Source organism: Chelonoidis abingdonii, chromosome 4, assembly GCF_003597395.2.
Source record: "Chelonoidis abingdonii isolate Lonesome George chromosome 4, CheloAbing_2.0, whole genome shotgun sequence".
In the NCBI taxonomy this organism is placed as follows: domain Eukaryota; kingdom Metazoa; phylum Chordata; order Testudines; family Testudinidae; genus Chelonoidis; species Chelonoidis abingdonii.
In genome coordinates, this window is record NC_133772.1 from 54995337 (window position 1) to 55015797 (window position 20461).

The 20461-nt window shown below is 42.1% G+C and overlaps 1 protein-coding gene across 1 annotated transcript in view; it reads left to right on the forward strand.

Annotated features, from left to right (window-relative positions):
- The window catches only part of MICAL2 (microtubule associated monooxygenase, calponin and LIM domain containing 2), a 190145-nt gene that overhangs the window by 149473 nt on the left and 20211 nt on the right, over nucleotides 1-20461 (forward strand). Inside the window, exons 27-30 of the mRNA XM_075065182.1 lie at nucleotides 576-650; nucleotides 8015-8112; nucleotides 9990-11361; nucleotides 17637-17728. Coding sequence (XP_074921283.1) covers nucleotides 576-650; nucleotides 8015-8112; nucleotides 9990-11361; nucleotides 17637-17728 — 1637 coding nt within the window. The remainder of the gene's footprint in view (nucleotides 1-575; nucleotides 651-8014; nucleotides 8113-9989; nucleotides 11362-17636; nucleotides 17729-20461) is intronic.

The following is a 20461-nucleotide window of genomic DNA, read 5'->3' on the forward strand; positions in this document are numbered from 1 at the left end:
TGCCCTCTATTGGCAAAAGTCTGCATTTTTTTAAAACAGCTGCTTGCACACCAGCTGCTCAGAGCAACTGGTTAAAAATCAGGCCTCATGATTTTACAGAGCAAAAAATGTCATATAACAAGTCTCATTACCTTATAATAGTGAGAATTATTTTTTCAGTGATTCAGCATTAGGACACACTGATGGATGCACATCTGACACAGCACATGACCCAGTAGGAATAAATCAGTACTCATGGGAGGGAAGGAGGAAGGGCCGAGACAGTAACTGCCCCTCAGTTTACTTTCACGGAGATATCTGCTTAGGGTAGGATTTTACTCACCAAAACAACAGCAGGAGGCAGGTGCAGGGTGGAGGTGATTTGGAGGGCAGAAGCAGCAGGGCTCCAGAGAAGAGGGGGAATATGCACTATGTACTCTGTCTGCTTCTTTCAGAATAAAACAATTACAATGTTCTGTACTGGCATTATGACTCTCTTACCATGTTTCAACTAGTTTTATACAAGGTCTAGTTTTTTAATAACTCTCACTATTTGCTTAGCTTGTTAACAATGTCTCTTTCCTATTTCTCTGAAGCACTACAAAGAGCCAATAGTTTCCACTCCTCTACACTGAATAAATACCAGAATTGGAGAAGAAAAATTCAGTCTAGTAAGTAAAGCCTTAGAATCAAATTGAATTTTCTATTTGTTCAGTAGCCTTTGGTTGTATTCCTCTTACTCAAAGGCCTGCTTAGTTACCTTTTATGACAGGAACTGGGTTAAAGTTGTATGTATTTGAGCCTTTCCTAGTAATAAAGGAGGAAATGGAGATTTTAAAACCCCAGAAAATATAAAACCAACTCCCATCTTGGGTGATTGTTTCCTAGATAGTGGATTATTCTATTGAACAATGTACTCTGTCATGCTGTACAGTATGTATTATGGCTCATTCTTTTGCAATTTCAGTACTCAAAGGATCAGTCATTTAAATTTATATAGTCTGGACTTAGCTGTATATATAGTCTAAATGCTTGTATGAGGGAAGCTCAGTGATCATTGTACAATCCCCTTTGAAGTTACATAATTACTATTTAAGGCTGTTTTGTGTGTGTTGGTCTCCTTAGTCCACAGCCTCTCATGATTTACACAGATGAAGTAGAAAAAGACGGTTTTAAGGTGTAAGAGGTTTTAAGGCTTCTGGCTCAGAAGCAGTGTGGTGAGACAAGGCTGCACAGCATCACCTCAGACTAGGGAAGGCCATGATGAATCGACATAGATACAGCTGGGATTTGGAAGTGTGGCGTGAGCAGAGCATTGGGAAATAGATAGGAAACCACTGGAGATGATTGGTGGTGGTGTAGCTGCAGCACTCAATCAGAGGATTAGAAAAACCATGGAAGAAGGGTTTGAAGAAGTATTTCAGCATAGACAGGGTGAAGGTAGGTAAGAGTAAGTTCTAGCTATAACCCAGAGGTAGCCATAAGGCAGACATACGGAGGAAAGAAATGATGAGGCTGGATGATTGTGTTTCGGATCAGGAATATGCACAAGTGTAAACATATTTGCTCTTGTCACGTTGTTTTATGGCAAGTGAATCAGTAACAAATTGAATGAAATGAAACAAATGTTAGAGCTCAATCTTGCCAGGGGCTGAGCATCTCCTGGAAGAGCTGAGAGCCTTCAGCTCCCAATTAAATTCACTGTGCAGAGTGCCAGCACGAGGTCTGTGCAATACTCAAGACTCACATGAGCACTATTTTGAGAGCGTAAGTGGCACTTATGTCCATGGTGCTAACCTTTCGCACAGGAGAGAATTTCACTCCAACTGGAAGACGTTTAGTGAGTGAAACAGGGATAAGGGGCTCTGTTATAACTGATTTTAAGGGACAAGAGAAGAACAGCCATATTAGGTCACACCAAAGGGCCATCTAGCCAAATATTGTCTCTTCTGACAGTGGCCAGTGCCAGGTGCTTCAGACAGGGCCGCCCAGAGGCGGGGGCAAGTTGGGCAATTTGCCCCAGGCCCTGGGCCCTGCAGGGGCCCCCACGGGAATATCGTATTCTATAATATTGCAACTCTTCTTATAGAAGGGGCCCCCGAAATTGCTTTGCCCCAGGGCCCCTGAATCCTCTGGGCGGCCCTGGCTTCAGAAGGAATGAACAGGACAGGTAATCATCCAGTGATGGTTTACGTTGTTCTGTATTATTGTATGCTCCACCATTCAGATAATTTTATCTCTTGCTTTTGTTTCTTTGTTATAAGTATTTTATGGAACTTAGTTGTGGGTTTTTGTTGTTTAACTTATTAACTGTCTGTAATACAAAAGAAATGATTATTTAAAAAAAAAAAGTATTAGCACAAACACATCACAGATATGTTCTCAGTTATATCACTGAGTAAAGTGACTTGTTGTAATGCTTTCCAGCGACAAGTACTTGCAATAACTTGTAATTCTCCAAACAAGAAGATTCCCTCCCCCTACACTTAGGGGTGCAAATACACTGGTGCACTCAACTAGGTGGCAGCGGCTCCATGGCTATCTAATTATTTCTGTGCTCTTGTTTAGGCTCCCAGTAGGTTCTATACTTTTAAGCACCACCTGGTGAAATTATCCCCAGGCACACAAGCGTAGCATTCCCAGTTAGATGGGAAGCATTGCATATTTTACAGTGTATCCTTTTGATAGCTAGTTAATGTAACCAAAGGAAGGAATAGTGCACCAGCAGAGTAGCAAGGGAGAAGGGTACTACTTTGTCTGCCTCCAAAATAATTTCATTTAAGGGAGTCTGATCCACTGACTTTAATGGAGGTTGGATCAGGCCTGAATTAGATCCCAAGTAGCACTGGTGGCAAGAGGATTAATAATAGAGTAATTCTTTTAGGATCCAGTTCTGAATCAAATGATTCATCTTCTCCTATCAGTTAGTGAGCTTCCCCTTTTCTGCAACTAGTCTGCAGTGTGTGAGGTGTCTTCTATTACCTGCCTAGATCAATAATATTGGCTCTGGAGTTTTGGTCTGTTTATGAGAGGCATCAGGACCAAGCTTTAGCAATAACTGTAAATCAGCTTGAGTCCACCTACCTTCCCAAACTACTGAAGGAGACATTCATGTCACAAGCAGGAAATCAGTTAGACCTGGATGTTAGTGAGACAAGGTAGGTGAGGTAATATGTTTTATTGGATCAACTTCTGTTAGTGAGACCAACTTCTGCTTAAGCGTCAAAGCCTTATCCAGCCATGGGAAAGGGCCTGGCTTCAGTGTGTGATGATGGTAGCACTTTATCTGCTTTTAGCTGAGCCCCTTCCTAGATGTGGAGGTTAGTGCTACCCCTCCCATTAGTACTCAAATGCCTGTTGCCTTCAGAGAATTAATAAAAACAAGTTATAAACCAAGGACAATCCCTGTTTCCCCTTAGAAGTCAGTATCCGGGCCAATATCCCTCTGGTAAACCAGAATGTTTGGCTTGGGATCAGAAACATGCTTTTGAAAATTAGTAAGAAGCTTTCCTAGAAATATTCTTGTGATTCTTACCTCACATGTCTACCAGACAGACTGAAGGATGGATCTATCCCAGGGGTGGGCAAACTTTTAGGCCTGAAGCCCGCATTGGGTTTCCAAAATTGTATGGAGACCCGGTTAGCAGAGGCTGTGCCTCCCCAAACAGCCAGGCGTGGCTCGGCCCCAACCCCGCCACCTATCCGACCCCTCCTGCTTCTCACTCTCTGACTACCCCCAACCCCCCCTGCCCCGACTGCCCCCCCCCCGCCAAAATCCATCCCAACCCACCGCCCCCACCCCCCCCCCCCCCCCCCCCCGCCGGGACCCTGGCCCTAGCCAACCACCCCTTCTCCCTGTCCCCTGATCACCCCCAGAACCCGTGCCCTGACTGCCCCCTGCTGCCCCATCCAACTCCCCATCTCATTCCTGACTGCCCCCCTCTGGGAACCACCAACTGGGAACTCCCCTGCCCTCTATTCCTCCCCACCCCCTGGCATCCCCTTACAGCGCTGCCTGGAGCACCAGTGGCTGGCGGCACTACACCACGCCACCGCGCAGCGCAGAGCACCAGGTCAGGCCAGGCTCTGCAGCGGCTGTGTCCCAGGAGCTCACAGCCCCGCCGCCCAGAGCATTGCACTGGCAGCGGAGTGAGCTGAGGCTGCGGGGGAGGGAGGACTGCAGGGGAGGGGCTGGGGGTTAGCCTCCCAGGCAGGGCCGATGAGGCCGGGGTGGGGGAAGCCAGTACAAATTACTGGGGCCTGGCAGTCCGGAAGGGGGCCCTGGGCCTGGCTTCGTAAGTCCTGTTTAGTCGGTCCGCCCTTGCTGAGGGGCCTGAATAAGTTTTTTTTTCACCAGGGCCCGAACCCACTCTCAGCGGCCCTGCTCCTGGGGCAGGAGCTCAGGGGCTAGGCAGGAGGCTCCTGTGGGCCGGATGTGGCCCGCGGGCTGTAGTTTGCCCACCTCTGATCTATCCTCTCCCCTGTACCCCATCCTCAGATTATAGTTCCAATTAGATAGCTCCAGATATCTAAATATGGAGTGTTGAAAAAACCTGAACAATAAATAGTAATTAATCTGGCAGTCACTGGAAAGTGAACAAGTGGGAACAGCTGGCCCTCATTCATAACCTACCAGATGTAGAGGAATCTGGTTCTCCACCCATGGAATAGCTCGCAAATCCCAGGAGAGTAAACTATCAGAATATTTCATGGTTGTGATAGGATAATCCCCCCAAACAGGGGAGATTAAGAAATTGAAACATATTCTAGTCCTCCAAAGAAAGATTCATGACAAATGAAGCACCAGCCCCTCCAGGGGGAAATTCAACAAGGCAACCATCAGATCTTCAGTGGACCTTTCAATTCACATTCTAGTCCAGCCTTCCATCTGGACAGATACCTTAGTACCTACACTAACTAGAAATACTAAATCCCATTATTGTGAGGGATTCACAAGCTTGTGACAGCTGCCAAGTAGTGACAGGTAGTTGAGGCAGAAAAAAGCTTCCATGTCCCAGGTTGATAAGGAAGTTGGGTCCAACTTCTTAGGGAGTGTGGACTGGGGCAGGAGGAAGTCTGGCAACATCAGAGGTAGCGTTGCTATAATTTTAAATTTAGATATATAAAGCAATTGTTATAAACTGGTGGAGGTTATCTGAGACCTACTCCCTTCCTAACAGTTCCCACGTAAGTCCTGGCTACCTTAAGACTTGGGACTGTCTTTGAAAAACATCCACAAAGAACTTTTTGGATTTATTCATGTTCTGTATCCATAGTTGACTAAAAAGACTTAAAACAAAAACTGGCCTCAGTTGATCTTTGGTTTAAAAATCACACAAAAGAAAAATGCTTAATCCAGGTTTTTAAAAAAGAAAAGGAAAAAAGGCCAGGGGGCATTTCTTAATTCCAGCTTATTTTCAGCTTGTTCTCAATAAGCGCATTACCTTCTTAATTAAATTTTTGCCTATTAATTTTGCTTTGCTTTATTAAACCCTCCTGTGTGCCTCTGGAAGGAGTCTCTAGAGGGAGCTAAAAGTCTTTTGAAAGGAAGCAGTGTGATTTAAGAATTTGTCAAAACCTCAAGTATGCTGCTGCAATGAGCAGCAACATACTGTCAGCATATCTTGAGCACAAAATAAAGGCGTTTGTCCCTCTCTAGGAGGAACACTGTGAGACTTCATTTCTTTGTAGAATTTACTAACTGATTACAAGAATTTGTCACTCATCTCAGAAAAATATTAGTCCCCCTTTGACACTTGTTCTCTAATCATACTTTGCTCATAAATTACTTAAAATATATAGTCTATATAGCCTATTTCAGATGGCCTCAAAGATCCAATGCAGGGAATTGCCCTTCTAAATCTTAAGACTTCTGTTTTTCAGCATTGTGGATTTCCACACTTTTAATGTGTGATGTCTAAATCAACAAATTTCATTTTTACCACCTGAAGAATCTGGCTATATCCTAAGAGTTAAAGGGTCCTAGTTTGACGGCTACTTGAACATAGTTATATCCACACAGAATCCACTGAATTCTGGGGGAGTCCAGGTGGGAGTAACTTTACAGTGGGGTGTAGCTATGTAGGATCCAGGGCCTTAGGGTCTAAGCCTATGACCTGTACTCTGCATTACTGTAGACCCTGTTGAAAGAACTGAATTTCCTCCAGTGCACTGAGCTGTAATACTTACTTATGTTAATAAATGCCCCCATGTACTCTAAGCTGCACAGACATGAATATTTTCTTCATTCATAAGTCTGTTGGCAAACCTAATTCCATATTCTGCTGTTCGACTTCTGTGATCTGAGGATCCATATTTCAATAAACATCTCTTGGGTTGCAGAGAACAAAAACATTTTCCCTCATTACACATTAAATAAAAGGCCCTTTGACAGCTGCTGCTTCCGTCCCCTGCTGTGATTAATTGGCACCTCCAGGAGCAGTGCTCATCGTCTCAGTCAAGGAGGGGAAGAGCTGCCCCTGGATTTGACTGAGCAGAACCAGAGGCTCAGTGAGAAATAGTAGTGTAGCGATGGGTTCTTTAAGTGTCCCGTGAGTGTCGGAGGGAAAATGGCCATTCTAAATCTTCTCTTCTACCCAACAAAACATTCTCCCCAGTCATCAGTCCTGTAATTTGTTCCTTGCTGTTGGCAGGTATGAGTTTATGTAGTTGTACCAAAGGAACCTCACACCACCAGAAGGTACTTTCAAAGTATCAGAATCATAACCGTCTTTTTCCAAAGAATAAACAAGACCAACAGCATTGGATATAAGTGTTTCAGAAACTTTATCAGCAACATCACAGACACAGGATCAATATGTATACAGCTGTGATGAACTAAAATGAGGAAATCGGGATTATTTGTATTAAAGTAATGCCTACAGGCCACAATTAGATCAAAGGCTCATGAGTATGAACAGTAAAAGGAAGCCCATGCCCCAGGGAGATTATCATCATTTATTATTTGTTCTGATGGAGGATAATATATTTTGCAGAGGATTACGGGGAGTATGTTGTGAGGGGCACACTGGAAGAAAGAACAAAAGTGCTAGTTTGAAAACTTCAGAAGTGAGCAATGGAGGCTAGTATTATGGGTTGATTGACTATCGAGACATTCATTCCACCTCCAATGAGAGAGAATAGAGTGGGGATAAGTTGGAAGGGGCTTTGAAAGTAAAGACAAATAGCTTATGTTTGATGTGATGATCTTAATGGAAAACTGATGGATTATCCTGATCCACATTATACATCCTCATTTGAAGCTTTGCCCTTATACGATGTTCTACTGGCTCCCAGTAGTGCCACTATGTTTAAGATTGCACCAGCATTTGCATTACACTTTTATTTTATCCAACTGTAAAAATACTTTCCAAGCTAAAACTTGGCATGTAATTTCTTAGCACACTCTCTCTCTCTGTAATATCTTTTTTTTTGTTGTTCCCAAAAATAGGTTTATTAGGCTGCATTTTGTACACTTGCAAACAAAGTGCACAGTGAGGTTGCTATCCTGCTACTGACTGCATGCAGGCACAAACAACTGGCATGCAATTTCTTTCCCCATGTCTAATTTTCCCACACTTGCTGATTCAGGGTCTTAAACAATCCAGAGTAGCCATTCAGTGTGTAGTACTATTGATTGGCTGATAATAGGGACTGTGGGGTTGTTTTTATCCTTACCTTCCAACCATACTTCTCAGTTCTTCCTCGTTATGATGGACATGCCTCATTTAAGGCATGCATTTTCCTCCACCTCACGGAGCTCTTGTCCTGCTTGTTCAAAAGTGACTAGTGATTTTGGGTACCTCAATTTTTAGGGTGCTTCAAGGTGTCAAAGAAGCGCTGATTTTTTTCAGAAATGTTGAGTCTTTCAGATGTTTTAAGTTGAGCAATGAAGAACTGAGGTATATAAACTTTGCCATTTAGATGCAGTCTTTGGGGAATCTTGGACTTCATCTTACTGCAGTTCTTTAATTGCAAGTTTTATTTAGGTCAAAGTAGTTTGAGCAAAATGTACAATCTTGTTTTCCTTTGGCAGATTTCCCTCTACTGTACAGCAAGAGAGTTGGGCTTCATTCACAGGAGAGCTCTGCCAGATCTCAGAGTGCTCTTGATGATGATGTATCCCAATCACAGGTATGAAGGAAAACTCTTAGTAAAATAGTGGTAACAAAACAGTTATGTCTTTCTCTCTCTCTCTCTCTCTCTCTCTCTCTCTGATACTTCTATGGCTTCCATTACTGTGCTATCTGAGCACCTCAATCTTTTAAACACTCTCTTTCTCTGAGTACCCCTGCGAGCACCCATTTTACAGGTGGCGAACTGAGGCACAGAGAGGCTAAGGGTAAATTTTTCAAAAGCACCTGAGAGAATGTCTACACAGCATTTTGGATTGAGCCTCCCAGCCTGGGTCGATAGACTCAGTCTAGCAGGGCTTGTGCAAGTGCTCCAAAAACAGCTGTGTAGAAAGTGATTTGAATTGGTAGTTTGGGCTGGAGCTTCGGGTCAGAGGCTGAATCTATTGATCTGGGCTGGGAGGCTACTCCAAAATGCTGTGTAGATAAAACCTAAGTGATTTGTTCACTTAAGTCAGATTCTTTCAATGGGACTTGGGCGCCTAAATTAGTCACTTATGAAAAATTTGCCATATGCAACTTGCCCGAGGTCATACAGGTAGTTTGTAGTACAGCAGGGACTTGAATCCATGTCTCCCAAGTCCTAGGTTAGTGTCCTAACCACTGGACTATTAGTTAAACATGATTTAAAACAATACTTTACTGCAAGGCTTTGTCATAAGATTTAGAGCCTTCCATATCTATGGCACTAGTTCAAACTCAGTCCAGGACAGTAGGGACAGGAACTGAGCACCACCTGGGGGCTGATCAGTAAAATGCTTTTGGTGATCTTATTTCAGGTAACAGCAGAAACATCTCCACATTATAAACCTCTACTGCCATAACTGGTACTAACTGTCATTCTTGTTAGAAGTCTGAGCAGAGTGGATTGAATGGGCATATTTATTTATTGGCATTTCTAAGGCATTCATCACTGTAATATCTGAAGCCCTCACAAATGTTATTTTAGCCATCAAAACACTACTGTGAGTCCAGTAATAATAATTATTGCTCCCATTTTACAGATGGGAAAAATGAGGCACAGGAAAGATTAATGACTTGCCCAAACTCACATGGGACTGAGGTGGAAATAGAAACCCAGATCTCCTGACTATCCAGTCCTGTGCCTTAACCACAAAGAACATCATTCCTCCTCAAAGCATGGAGAATGACATTCTTCACTTCTAAAAGGAAACCTCCAGGTTAGGGGTTGGGCACATTGGCTGGACAATGTAGTAATCTTGCAATGGTACTGCCTAAATTGCAGGTACAGTGAAGGTTTCAGTATCCAGAACTGTAACTGACACAATTTGTACGTCCATTTAATAGTGTGTAAATCTATCATCTTGCATTTCCCATTTGTTGTTGGGTTGCTTCAGTAATTCCTGGCTGCACTACACACAAAACAGTGCAATATTTCTGAAGCAGCCAGATAAGCTGTGCCACGGTGTTCTCTGTTTGCTTTAAAATGTGTATCTGAAATATACAGAAGAAGAGGGTATGTCATCTTTTGTTTATAGTCCTTTAGCCTGGAGAGATTCTTTCCAAGAAAAATATTGAAGGAAGGACTACTTAAGAAAGGAAAGTGAGCATCCACTCTCAGAATAGGTGAACTTTAGGCCAATTTAGAGTACCAATTTACAATGCTATTCTCAATCCTAGATTACAAAAATATAGCACTTGGGAAAGGGAAAATAGCAGGCAGTATTTCTTCTTACTAGATGGGTTTTTGTGTGTGCATGAGTGTGTGTGTGTGTGCATGTGCACACGTACTTGTACACATTCAGCTTTATTTGGGACAGTATATTTTGGCATGATTTATTTTAAAATTCTGCATAAATAAAAATTATTAGCTATGTTTTCTACCACTTAAATAACCACTTCATACACTCCATACAGTTGACATCTCACAGCAAAGCACCAGAAATTGCGAGAGGACTTTTCAAACCCTACATCCCAGTGTTTCAAAGAAAGGCAAAAGCCAAAGAGACACCTGAAGAAATCTGCCGATATATGCCCCATCACCCACTTCAGAACAGTACTACTGGATCTCCATTGATGCATTCTGGAAATGTTACGTCAGTTGCTAATGTATATAAGCATAGAGATGAAAATGGTAACAATGAGGAATATAATGTAGGTAACTTGAATGAGAGTGAAGAATGTACCACCAGAACAGGGGCCTTCAATAGAAAAAATATAGATTTGTCCTCTCTAGACACAGAAAAAAAAGATGAAAGAAAACCAAGACAGCTGAAAGTACAGCCTGACCTAGAAATAAATGAGATAAAAAAACAGATAAGGAACAAATTAATGCTTGGTGCAAAGCAGCAATCCAAATTACTTGATTTGAACAATGCAGATCTAGGTGGAACAAAACCAGAACATCAAAGCCAAAGAATGCTGGAAATTTCAGAATGGAAGGATGCTGATGGTAATATGAGAAAAAACAAATTCAAGCAATCCAGTCTTTCTGTGCCTCTTCCATTTGCAAATGATGCTTTGCCAACTTCGTCAGCAGACACAAAAGATATTCCAGAGAGTCCGGACAGTTCTGTAGAAGAACATCTGTCTAGCCAACCGAAATCACCATTGAGACTAATTGCCAGTGCAATAAAGAGATCCATTCTAGAGCCTCTTGTGTCTCATCCAGAAAGCATAAAAAAGAGCCCAGACAGTAAACCCAACCCTACTTCAGAACACACCTTTTTCAATTCCCCTAATATGTCTGGCTGCTCTGTACATTTAAGGAACAGTAATGGTAATAGAGAACATGACGTGCAGCCACAAGAATCTAATAGACTGGAAACTAGAAGCTCAGTCACAAACCCACCTAGTCTTTCCTGTAGTCTTGAAGAGAAATTCTCATGTGATTTCACGAAGGTATTGTTTCCGGTTTACAGTTTGCACACAGGTCCTTCCAAAGCTGCTGTTAAGCCTGAAAATTCATCTGGTGCAAAGACGGAGGATGTACCCAGACTCCTAGAAAACTTTACTCTTAAAGAAACTCCACAGAGGGCTTCCACTGATGACTTATGTATTTGTAACCCGAAGAACCTTCTTTTTTCATCTCTAAGTCTCAAGAACAAAACTTCTGAGGACATCCTTGGAAATCATGCACAAATGAACGATATCTGTGCACTCTTTAGTAACTTGAGGAATAAAGTCAATGAAAGGGAAAAGAACGATTCCTTAATGTCATCTATGTCCTTCATTAACAACCTTTCCCCAGAAAAAGTGCTAAATAATCCTTCCACCGATGAGGACTCAGGTAAATAGGATTGTTCATTTTAAATAATACAATTTTTAAAGTTTAATATACATATGCATTAATTATTGTAAACAATTTCTTTGCCTTTTATTTTTAGTATGTTTATTTTGAAGTTATGCTGTTTAAGGAAAATTTAAGAAATGTTAATTTTAATTAAGAATATTGATTAAAACTTGGAAGGTTATTGAAGCATTTAACAGGAGAAAAACGTACTGCTAACCAAGGATCAGAGGTCTAGGCTCAAGTCTGGTTCTCTGTTCCTTTGGGTTCAGACATGACTGTGATAAGCACAATGTAAATACTGAGATAGAAAGGCAGATGGGATGGAAAATTCTGTAGAGGCTACCTGAGGAGTAATGGTTGCCATGATGTTAAATGTTCTGATGGAAGAGGGAGAAAGTAGGCAAAGTTAAAAGCCTAGGAGAGGAGGGAAGAAGACCTCAGTCTGGGAAAGAGGGAAAATACCAATTATTTATGTGAACTCATGGCCTGACTGATATTACTATTGAATGATATCAACCAGTTAAGAACATAGGAATTTCCGTACTGGTCCAGACTTATGGTTATTTAGTCCAGTATCTTGTCCATGACAGTGGCTGGCACCAAACGCTTCAGGAAAAGATATAAAAACCTCACAGTGGATAATTATGAAGTAATCTACTTATAGGGGAAGCTTTTTTCTAATCCTCAACCTCATTTGTCTTTTGCCCTGAGAATGAAAGCTCGAGTTCCGTAAGTATATTGTATGTTGTGTAAACAGCGTTGGCTCTTATTAGTGTTAGTTTTTGCTTTTCATTCTTATTAATGTCCCTCTATTCTTGTGGTATGAGAGAAAGTAAACATTAGCATCTGATTAACCATCTTTACACCATTGTTTATTTGGCTACTCTAGTCACTGATTATGAATAAGGCTATGGTTTCGTCATAAAGGTCACTGAATCTGTGACTTACAAAGACCTCTGTGACTTCAGCCCTGGGAGCTGCAGGGTCCCACGGCCTCCCGCAGCGACAGGGAGCTGTAAGGTACCCACCCCCTGACCCAAGCTCTCAGCCACCATGGGCAGCGGGAGTACAGCAGATGGGGGATCCCCAGCAGATGGGGGATCCCCGCAGCTCCCTGCCATGGGACAAGGGGATCCCGGCCGCTCCACGCCATGGGGCAAAGGGACCCTGGAGCTCTGGGCCCCCAGCCACCGCACAGCTGCGTAGCACCTTCCCATTTTATCATGGATATTTTTAGTAAAAGTCAGGGACAGGTCACGGGCTTCTGTGCATTTTTCTTTATTGCCCGTGACCCATCTGTGACTTTTACTAAACGTATCCATGACAAGATCTTAACCTTAATTATGAACAGCCATTCTTTTTTGGGAAGCAATTTAGTTACTCTGCTGCTGCAAGGAATCCTCACAATCCAAGTAAATGCTAATAACAAGGACATTGGAATACATATCGGTGGCAGAGAGAGATTAACATGAACGGAGTCTGTGAAAGTTTGAATGCTTTAGGGCCTCATCTCATGAGTTGCTGAGCACCCATTGCTCCTGTGGAAGACAGTAGACTAGAGAGCACCTTGCAGAACTGAGTCCTTACATTACCAAACATTATAACCCACTACTTAAGAGAACAGTAAGTGGTACATCCTTGCATGGATCAATGAGGTGAAGGGCAATTGATGCTTTAATGTCTGTGACCCTTTGAGTAGGAGCAAATCTGTGAATGCTAAAATGTTACATCATTAAAACATGCTGTTATAACTGATTTCAAGATATCCATTGTGAGAAATGACTCTGAACTTACATGCGTGGGTCAGAGAAATTGGTGTGAAAAATGGAAGTACAATTAATTTTTAAATAAAACACTGATTTTGTTTAATTGTGCTTGTAGTAATGGCCTCATTAGGATGCAGAAACTTGAGGGTGACATTGCATTTCACTGCTGTTCAAAGATACAAAGATTCAGTTGTAGGTTTGAAGCTGTTGTCACTAAGGCCAGAGAAAGTTGAGCAGCTTGGGAACTTGATGCTAGTATTTTGGAAGCTAGGTTAGCTGCATTTCTCTCAGGCTACTGCAGCACGTTCACTTACGTTGTCAGTTTTGGTTAAGTTTCCATCCTCTTCCCACTGTGCTTAGTTAGAAGCAAAATGACTGAGCAGACACCATTTCGACTGGGAGAAATAATAGCATGAGGGAAGGATATGGGAAAGTTCTGACATTATTGCACCAAGACCATGATCTGAAATGCCTGTTTAGGGAAACTTGCAATAGAAACAACCCCAACTTTTCTCAGTTCCCTTTTTATTATGGTTCTTGTCCACGTTATCCCCTGCCTTAATGCACTGAGTATTCTTTGGAAATCTTATCTCCAGTGCTACGCTAGTGAATAGCTTTTGAACTTGCGTAGCTTTTACACATCAGGTAACCAGTATGAGAATTGTTTGTCTGCCCCTCTCACAATCAAGCCCTTAGTGTAAACCCTTAGAATTCTTCATGTTCAGACTAGCCATTGGGATGACTATTGGAACATTCCTTGCAGCAGGGACAGTCCTTATTATAAATCAAGTTACTTAATAGACCTCTGATGCAAGAAAGCTTTCTGTCAGATTCTTTCCTACCCACTGCACCCATTACACTGAAACAAGACATGTTTACCTCACACAGGCCTCATTTATAAGTCTCTAAGGAGGAAAGGGTATTCATGGATGTAACAGAGCGCATTCACCTCTTGTGAGCACCCCCTTGGCCAAGTGTGCATGCCTGCACATACACGCTTTCTCTCTGAGGATAAAGCAGCACCCCAGGGCTCTCTCCCTGGAGATAATGTCTTTGCCCTCTTGGAGCTTCCTGGCTACAACTCTGTAGTTCAGTTCCCCTTCCGGGGTGCCTCACTGTCCAGGTTGCTTCCCCCTACTGGCTAATGGGGGGTGGGGAAGGGACACAGGCCTGCTGGTTTCTCACCTAAGTGAAGACTCCTAATGTCGTAACATCCTCTTTGAGTGGGTAGAGGATACTGGGTCTCCCATCTCCACCAGAGTCTGTACTAGGGCCCAATGGTGGGCAGCTACATCTAACACCATGGGGTGCTAAGCTGCTGCCCCCACCATACCCTAGACCACTTCCTACTGCAGTCTCCTTTAGCTTCGTAAAGTAAATCATTTCAATCAAAGCTCTGACCCCCACACTCAGTCACGTCCCTCTATTTGGTGGGTTTGCACAGATCTGTGTTGTCAGGTCGTAGACAATGAGCTCCTGGGCAGTACTCTTCCCTCCAAGAAGCCACCTGCTCCCTTCCACTGCCTGCCTCTGAACTGCTCTGCTCCCCTTTTGTGCTTCCACTTTGTGCAGGCTTTGCAGGTATGGCTGGGCAGAGATACCTGGGACCAGAGCTGTTCCTTAACCCCGTGCTCCCAAGTGTGGGCTTTACATATCCCATCACATTTGAGCAAGTCGTTCTATGTGCCTCCATTTGTAAAATGGGGATACTCATTGTGCACAGGATCACATATTAAACACATTATCGCCACTAATTGTGATTGAGTATTTTTATTTGGCCTAAATACCTTTCTGCCTTCAGAAGCCCTGATCAAGAACTTTTCCATGAAGGGGCATTGCTAGTTATCAATTAGTTGCCTGGTGTCTCCTAACAATGCTTATACAATGTCCCTTGAAAGACTGGACTTTTTACAGGCCATCTAAATTGGTTTCCTAAGCAGAATAAGAGACAGATGCCTGACATTCCAGAATACATAAGGTGACAGACACTGTTGGGACTATACTATTAATCCATTTTATGTAAGGACACTGACTTCTTCATCCTCTTGTGATTGCCCTTGTCCTAAACCCTTAGGGAAGTGAATGACTCTACCTCTGTTCCAAAAAGGCAAACAGCTCCCAAGTCGGAGTCCCTTGAGAAGGAGACAGGTGCTTTTGTATCACAGAAGGCTATTTATTCTCTAGACCTTGTAACACTTTTCAATTATTGATGTAACTCAGAGAGGAGGACAGAGGAAGGCGATAATTTATTCCCACTGAAGAAAGGGAGCATGTAATTGATTGCATTGCCAACCCCACCAGAAAATTTTGTAAAGCTTAAAAATTTGCATTTTGTGGAATTTTATTTCAATGACAGTGTGATCAGAAGACAGATACTGGAGATATTTGGTAAAAACAGAGGAAAACAAAATCAAGTGAGAGATGATATTTGAATGAGTTAAACCATCAAAAGAAACAAGACTGCGAGCCAGAACCCAGCCCCTAATTCGTTCCTTTTCACCCATTCTGACAGCATGAAGACTGTCTTAGAGAATTTCTCTGGATAACATAAAGCTGGCATAACTGGCTGTACGCCATCCACTGCTGGCCCTACAGTGTTCTGGACATGCAGAGGTAGTTGTGACCTTTCTGTACACTGGCAATTATGATCGGCTCATCAGCCCCTAAAGGGCTCGTCCAGCAGGCGCTAGTTAGAGCCACTCTGACTTGTACCCTGTCCTCTGCTTAAAGATGGGGTAGGGAGTGGACCAGCTCCACATTGTTCTCATACATAGAGTACAGCTCAGGTGCACTTGACCCTGTGTCTTTCAGAATGCTGTAAAATGGCTTCTTGAGTCTAGACAGCTGCTCTCTTTATGAGTAACTGTTTTTCTTGACCTGTGAAGCTCCTAGAAATCTTATGAGGACCCATTCTGCTCTCAGTTAGACCTTTCTAAGCCTGCAACTTCATTAAGGTCAGTGGTTTGGTGTGAAGTCAACAGAGTTATTTCATGATTAACGTTGATGTAACTGAGGCTATGTCTACACTAGAGAGCTTACAGCATCACAGCTGAGAGCTCTCCCATTGATATAACTAAACCACCCACAATGAGCTGTGGGAGCAGGTCTTCCACCGACGTAGCATTTTGCACACTGCCACTTATGCCAGGGTAACTTACATTGGTCTGGGGGGCCGGTGTTTTTTTCGCACCCTGAGCAACGTAAGTTTTGCTAATCTAAGTGGTAATGTAGACATGGCCTTATTGAGAGCAGAATTTAGCCCTCTATTGTTGTGCTTTCTACCGTTTAGTTACTTTTCTGGAATGAACATGTTTCAGTGACTCCAATTTTCAAGTATTTTTCGAGACAGAAATTAATTCTGCTTTTGAAGGGTTTGGATTCACAGTGAAACAAATGAAAAAAGGAAGGGAAACTTACAGTGAGGGGAATGGGAAGTGATCATATTCCAAATAAAACTTGCATTCATATACTGGATTAGAGCAAATCAACAGTTACCTGGCAAATGCTAAGCAAGAAGTCATTGATCACTTTAAATTGTGTGTACTCCCAAAATGCAGTCCAGTGCAGATGTTAATCATTAACCCTGCAGCAGGTTGAAGTGTGGAGACAGATGTTCCTGAAGCAGTTTTATATTTTTAAACAAAGAGAATAAAGATATGAAGTAGACAAGTAAATTGAGAAGAACAAAACAACCAGTTAGAACAAGACTCTGGTGAAATGGGCATAATAAAATTGTTGTAGTTAAATATACATTAATTTGTATCCCTGAATGCATGTTTTTCCCAATGATATCTTTTGAATTTCCCTCAGAGTATATTGTTTTGATGTATGGATTTTCCTGACTTCTTATGGCATTTTAATCAACAGTTCAATGATGTGATAATATTCTTAAGACAGAAAAATAAAAGTGACATTTGTTTAGACATAATTAATGAAATATTTATGTTGCATGAGACTATGTGATAAAACCTTATTCTCTTAGTCCATTTGCTTCTGATTACATTTGTGATTTTTTTATATGACCAGACATTCTGACGCCAGCTATTTTACACTGAGCAGATGTCATGTAGTAAAAATGGGTGCCAGATGCTAGAAGCCACAAGGGTAATTTGTTTAAGAGCTGGCTCAGACTTTTTGCATTCAATTACACCACATGGTGAGCCTTACACAATCATTTAAGTAATATGGGTAACTTCAGATATGCTTTTTAATAACAAATTTCATTTCTGAATGCATTTTGAGCATCATGCTACATAGATGGCGTTTAAGAAATTAATTGATTGATACATAATACTGGTATGTTTAAAAAAGAATTCCAAATGACAAGCAGCAGAGGATTTGGACAGTGGCCAAAAATTTAATTAAGATGATCAGCCAAATTTCCAAATTGCCTTTGGGTGCAAACTAATAAAGCTCAGGGCAGGTGCACTATGCAAGTGGCTAGGGTGAATGTCCATATGTCTCAAGGGAGAGTACTTCCTGCTTCACTTTGTTCCTGCATTTTAGGCTCTGAACACCTCTCTGTCAAAAAACAAGTGACTGCGTGTTGTTCTTCCTCTGATGGTGAATTTGAACACAAGCCTTCAATAGCACTCAAGGTAACCTTTACTTAGAGACAAAAGGAAGCTTTCACTGTTTGAATTGTACTTAAGATTTGTGTGATTTTGATTTTAAAAGAGAACAGTTTTGGGGGGTGTTGACATGTAAACTTAGTATTGTAATATATAACGGATTGAACCGCATCAGGTCTCTTTCCGGAAGACAGGTCCAGAATTTCTTGTACCTGTCAGAACTGTCCCCCCCACCCCAGCTTATAGGAACTTTGACAGAAATGGATTTAATTTGAATAACAGACGTGCTTTACATAAACAACTTTGAAGCTGCATTTCTTAAGTGGTTTTAATATGTAGCCCAACAAACAAACCGTTGAAAACATTAAAACAAACAGAAGCAGATTTCCCTTGGGGAAACACCACTTCATTTAAAAAAAACTACAGGCAGATTGCATGGATAATGTTATATTTATTCTAATCAGAAATATTAAATGAGCCATGCAGTCCCATCTCGAAATTATACCCCTAAAATGCCTACTGAATACTGGGCTCAGATAGGTCTAGCTGTGTTTCTGTATCTAACAGGAAATAAGAGAGCTAAAATACCAGTGAGGTTTTGCTCTTCATCTCTTACTTGGAGAGAGAGATTCTGTAGGCTGAATGGCTCATCAGAGACTTGTTTACCCTTTCCCTGAAAGTGGAGGGGCATCAGTAAGTAGCATCAGTAGATGGCCTAACTAGAGAGGTTGCTTGATTAGGAGATGGCATTGTGAGGAGTTTTGTTCTTTAAATTAGGCAAGTTAATATTGGTAGTGTAACCCACACACCTGGGTGTGGTTTCTGTCCCATCTAGTGGTGCGGAAGGAGAGGGGGAGAGAGAAAATGAGTCTGCTCTAAAGCCTTAGCTAATAGCCTGCTGTAGAGGCATGCACTAAGTTCCAGAGGTCCCTGGTCTGATCCCATCCGAGGACGACCAGGGTCTGTTGGTGTTACAGTAGCATGCTGCAACCCAGAAAGATGAACTGAGGTTAAATCAGGCTTGGAATGACCAAAACCTGAATGGCCCAAAATCCAATAACCTATTTCCACAGGAATCACAACATTTTGAAATACAAGGGCATGACACTTTTCAGGCTTACCTGAGGTGTCTAGGGTGTATCCCAGCCACCAGCCCACAGCAGGAAGAAGCTCTGTCTCTGCCAACCAGGGGAACACTCCCTAGCTACTAGCTGCTGGCAACAAAAGCACTCTGCTTCAGGCTCCACGAGACCTACTTTTTCCTCCTGCAGGCTAGCAGTTTACACACCCCACTTTGTTACACTGGAGTGCCCAGTCCCCTATCCTCTGTACCCGCAATGTACTCCTATCTGCTGCCTCTGTGGAAGCAATGCAGCCCAATACACTGATTTCAACTCAGTTTGACACTCTCCTTAGCACAAGGCACTTTAGACTTGTTTATAGTGAAACCAAATTGAAGTTTATTTAACAGAGCTGGAGTTACATATCCAAAAAACAGCAAGTATAAGAGTTTGGAGACACAAGGTTACAAATAAAAGAAAACCCTAAAACGCAATCTATAGCCTATATTTATTAGACAGAAAAGTAACTTTTCAATAAGGTATTTTTCACCCAATGGTTAGTCCTTGCAGCACTTGTCCAATTCAGAAAACTGGAATCCTTTAATGAAACCCACCGACAGGCAGAATTTCTCCTCTGTAATAGATAACAACTTGTTGCCATTTATTCTGCTCTTATACAGATACAGGCTATTGTCTCTTAGCCCAGGGGGCCCCCTCTTCAGAGAGCTCTTCTGGGGTTCCTTTGTGTCAAGTCTGCACCTGGTCCAGGCAGTAGACCAAGTGTTGTCTCCATGGAGACCCTGCCTCATCTCAGGTGACAAGTCTCACTTCAACAGTTTTGCAACTTAATATGCTACATTTTGCATGTCTTTTAAACTGTTTCCCATGCAAACATCTCACAATAACCATGACAATCAGTTAGTTCTTAGCTTTCGGCGGAAACCAGCCACGACCCCCTTCAGTGGAATATTGAGAAGTTGGTCAGACACAGAGGTAATATACGTGCCTAGGTATGTCTGTGTCAAAAAGGGCTAAGGTGCATTGAGGAAGCAAGGCACCAAACCCACTAGTGTATTTTTCAAAGGCACAGATTAATATTTTGAAGGACTCTCCAAACCAATGCAACAAAGTGTAAACTGATCTGTTCCATTTGACCCCAATCATTCCCTCCCAAACTCATCAAAAGATGTGCAAGAAATATCAGTTTAATCTTTGCAAAAACTTGGCTTAGAGGGAAGGACTTGAAAAGTAGAAAGGGTGGCCCCTTTCTTCAGTTCTCAAATTACATTTGTCTTTTAACTGCTGCTCCTCCCACTGCTCCTACCTACAATTCCCCAACAAACATGTCTCAAACAGAGAGTTGAGGAGACATTTCCAGGAAGGCAGAGGTTCTCCCACATGTCCATCCACATGTACTGGCTCACCTACGTGGAATGGAGATGCAGCAAATGCTTCCCCCTCACTTTGATGTTTGAGGCTGCCAGCTATATTATATAATTTTTTTATTATTATTTTTACCAATTATTGGCTATAGCAGTGTTTCAAAGTTTTCCTGGATATTATGTGTTGAAGACACCATTTGTTTGTAAAAGAAAAATGAGTAAGTGGTGATTGAGAGACAGATCTTGTTAAACTCAAACACCAGAAACTTCAAAGATTAAAGACCTTTAAATAAACAAAACCAAAAAACACAGTGTGA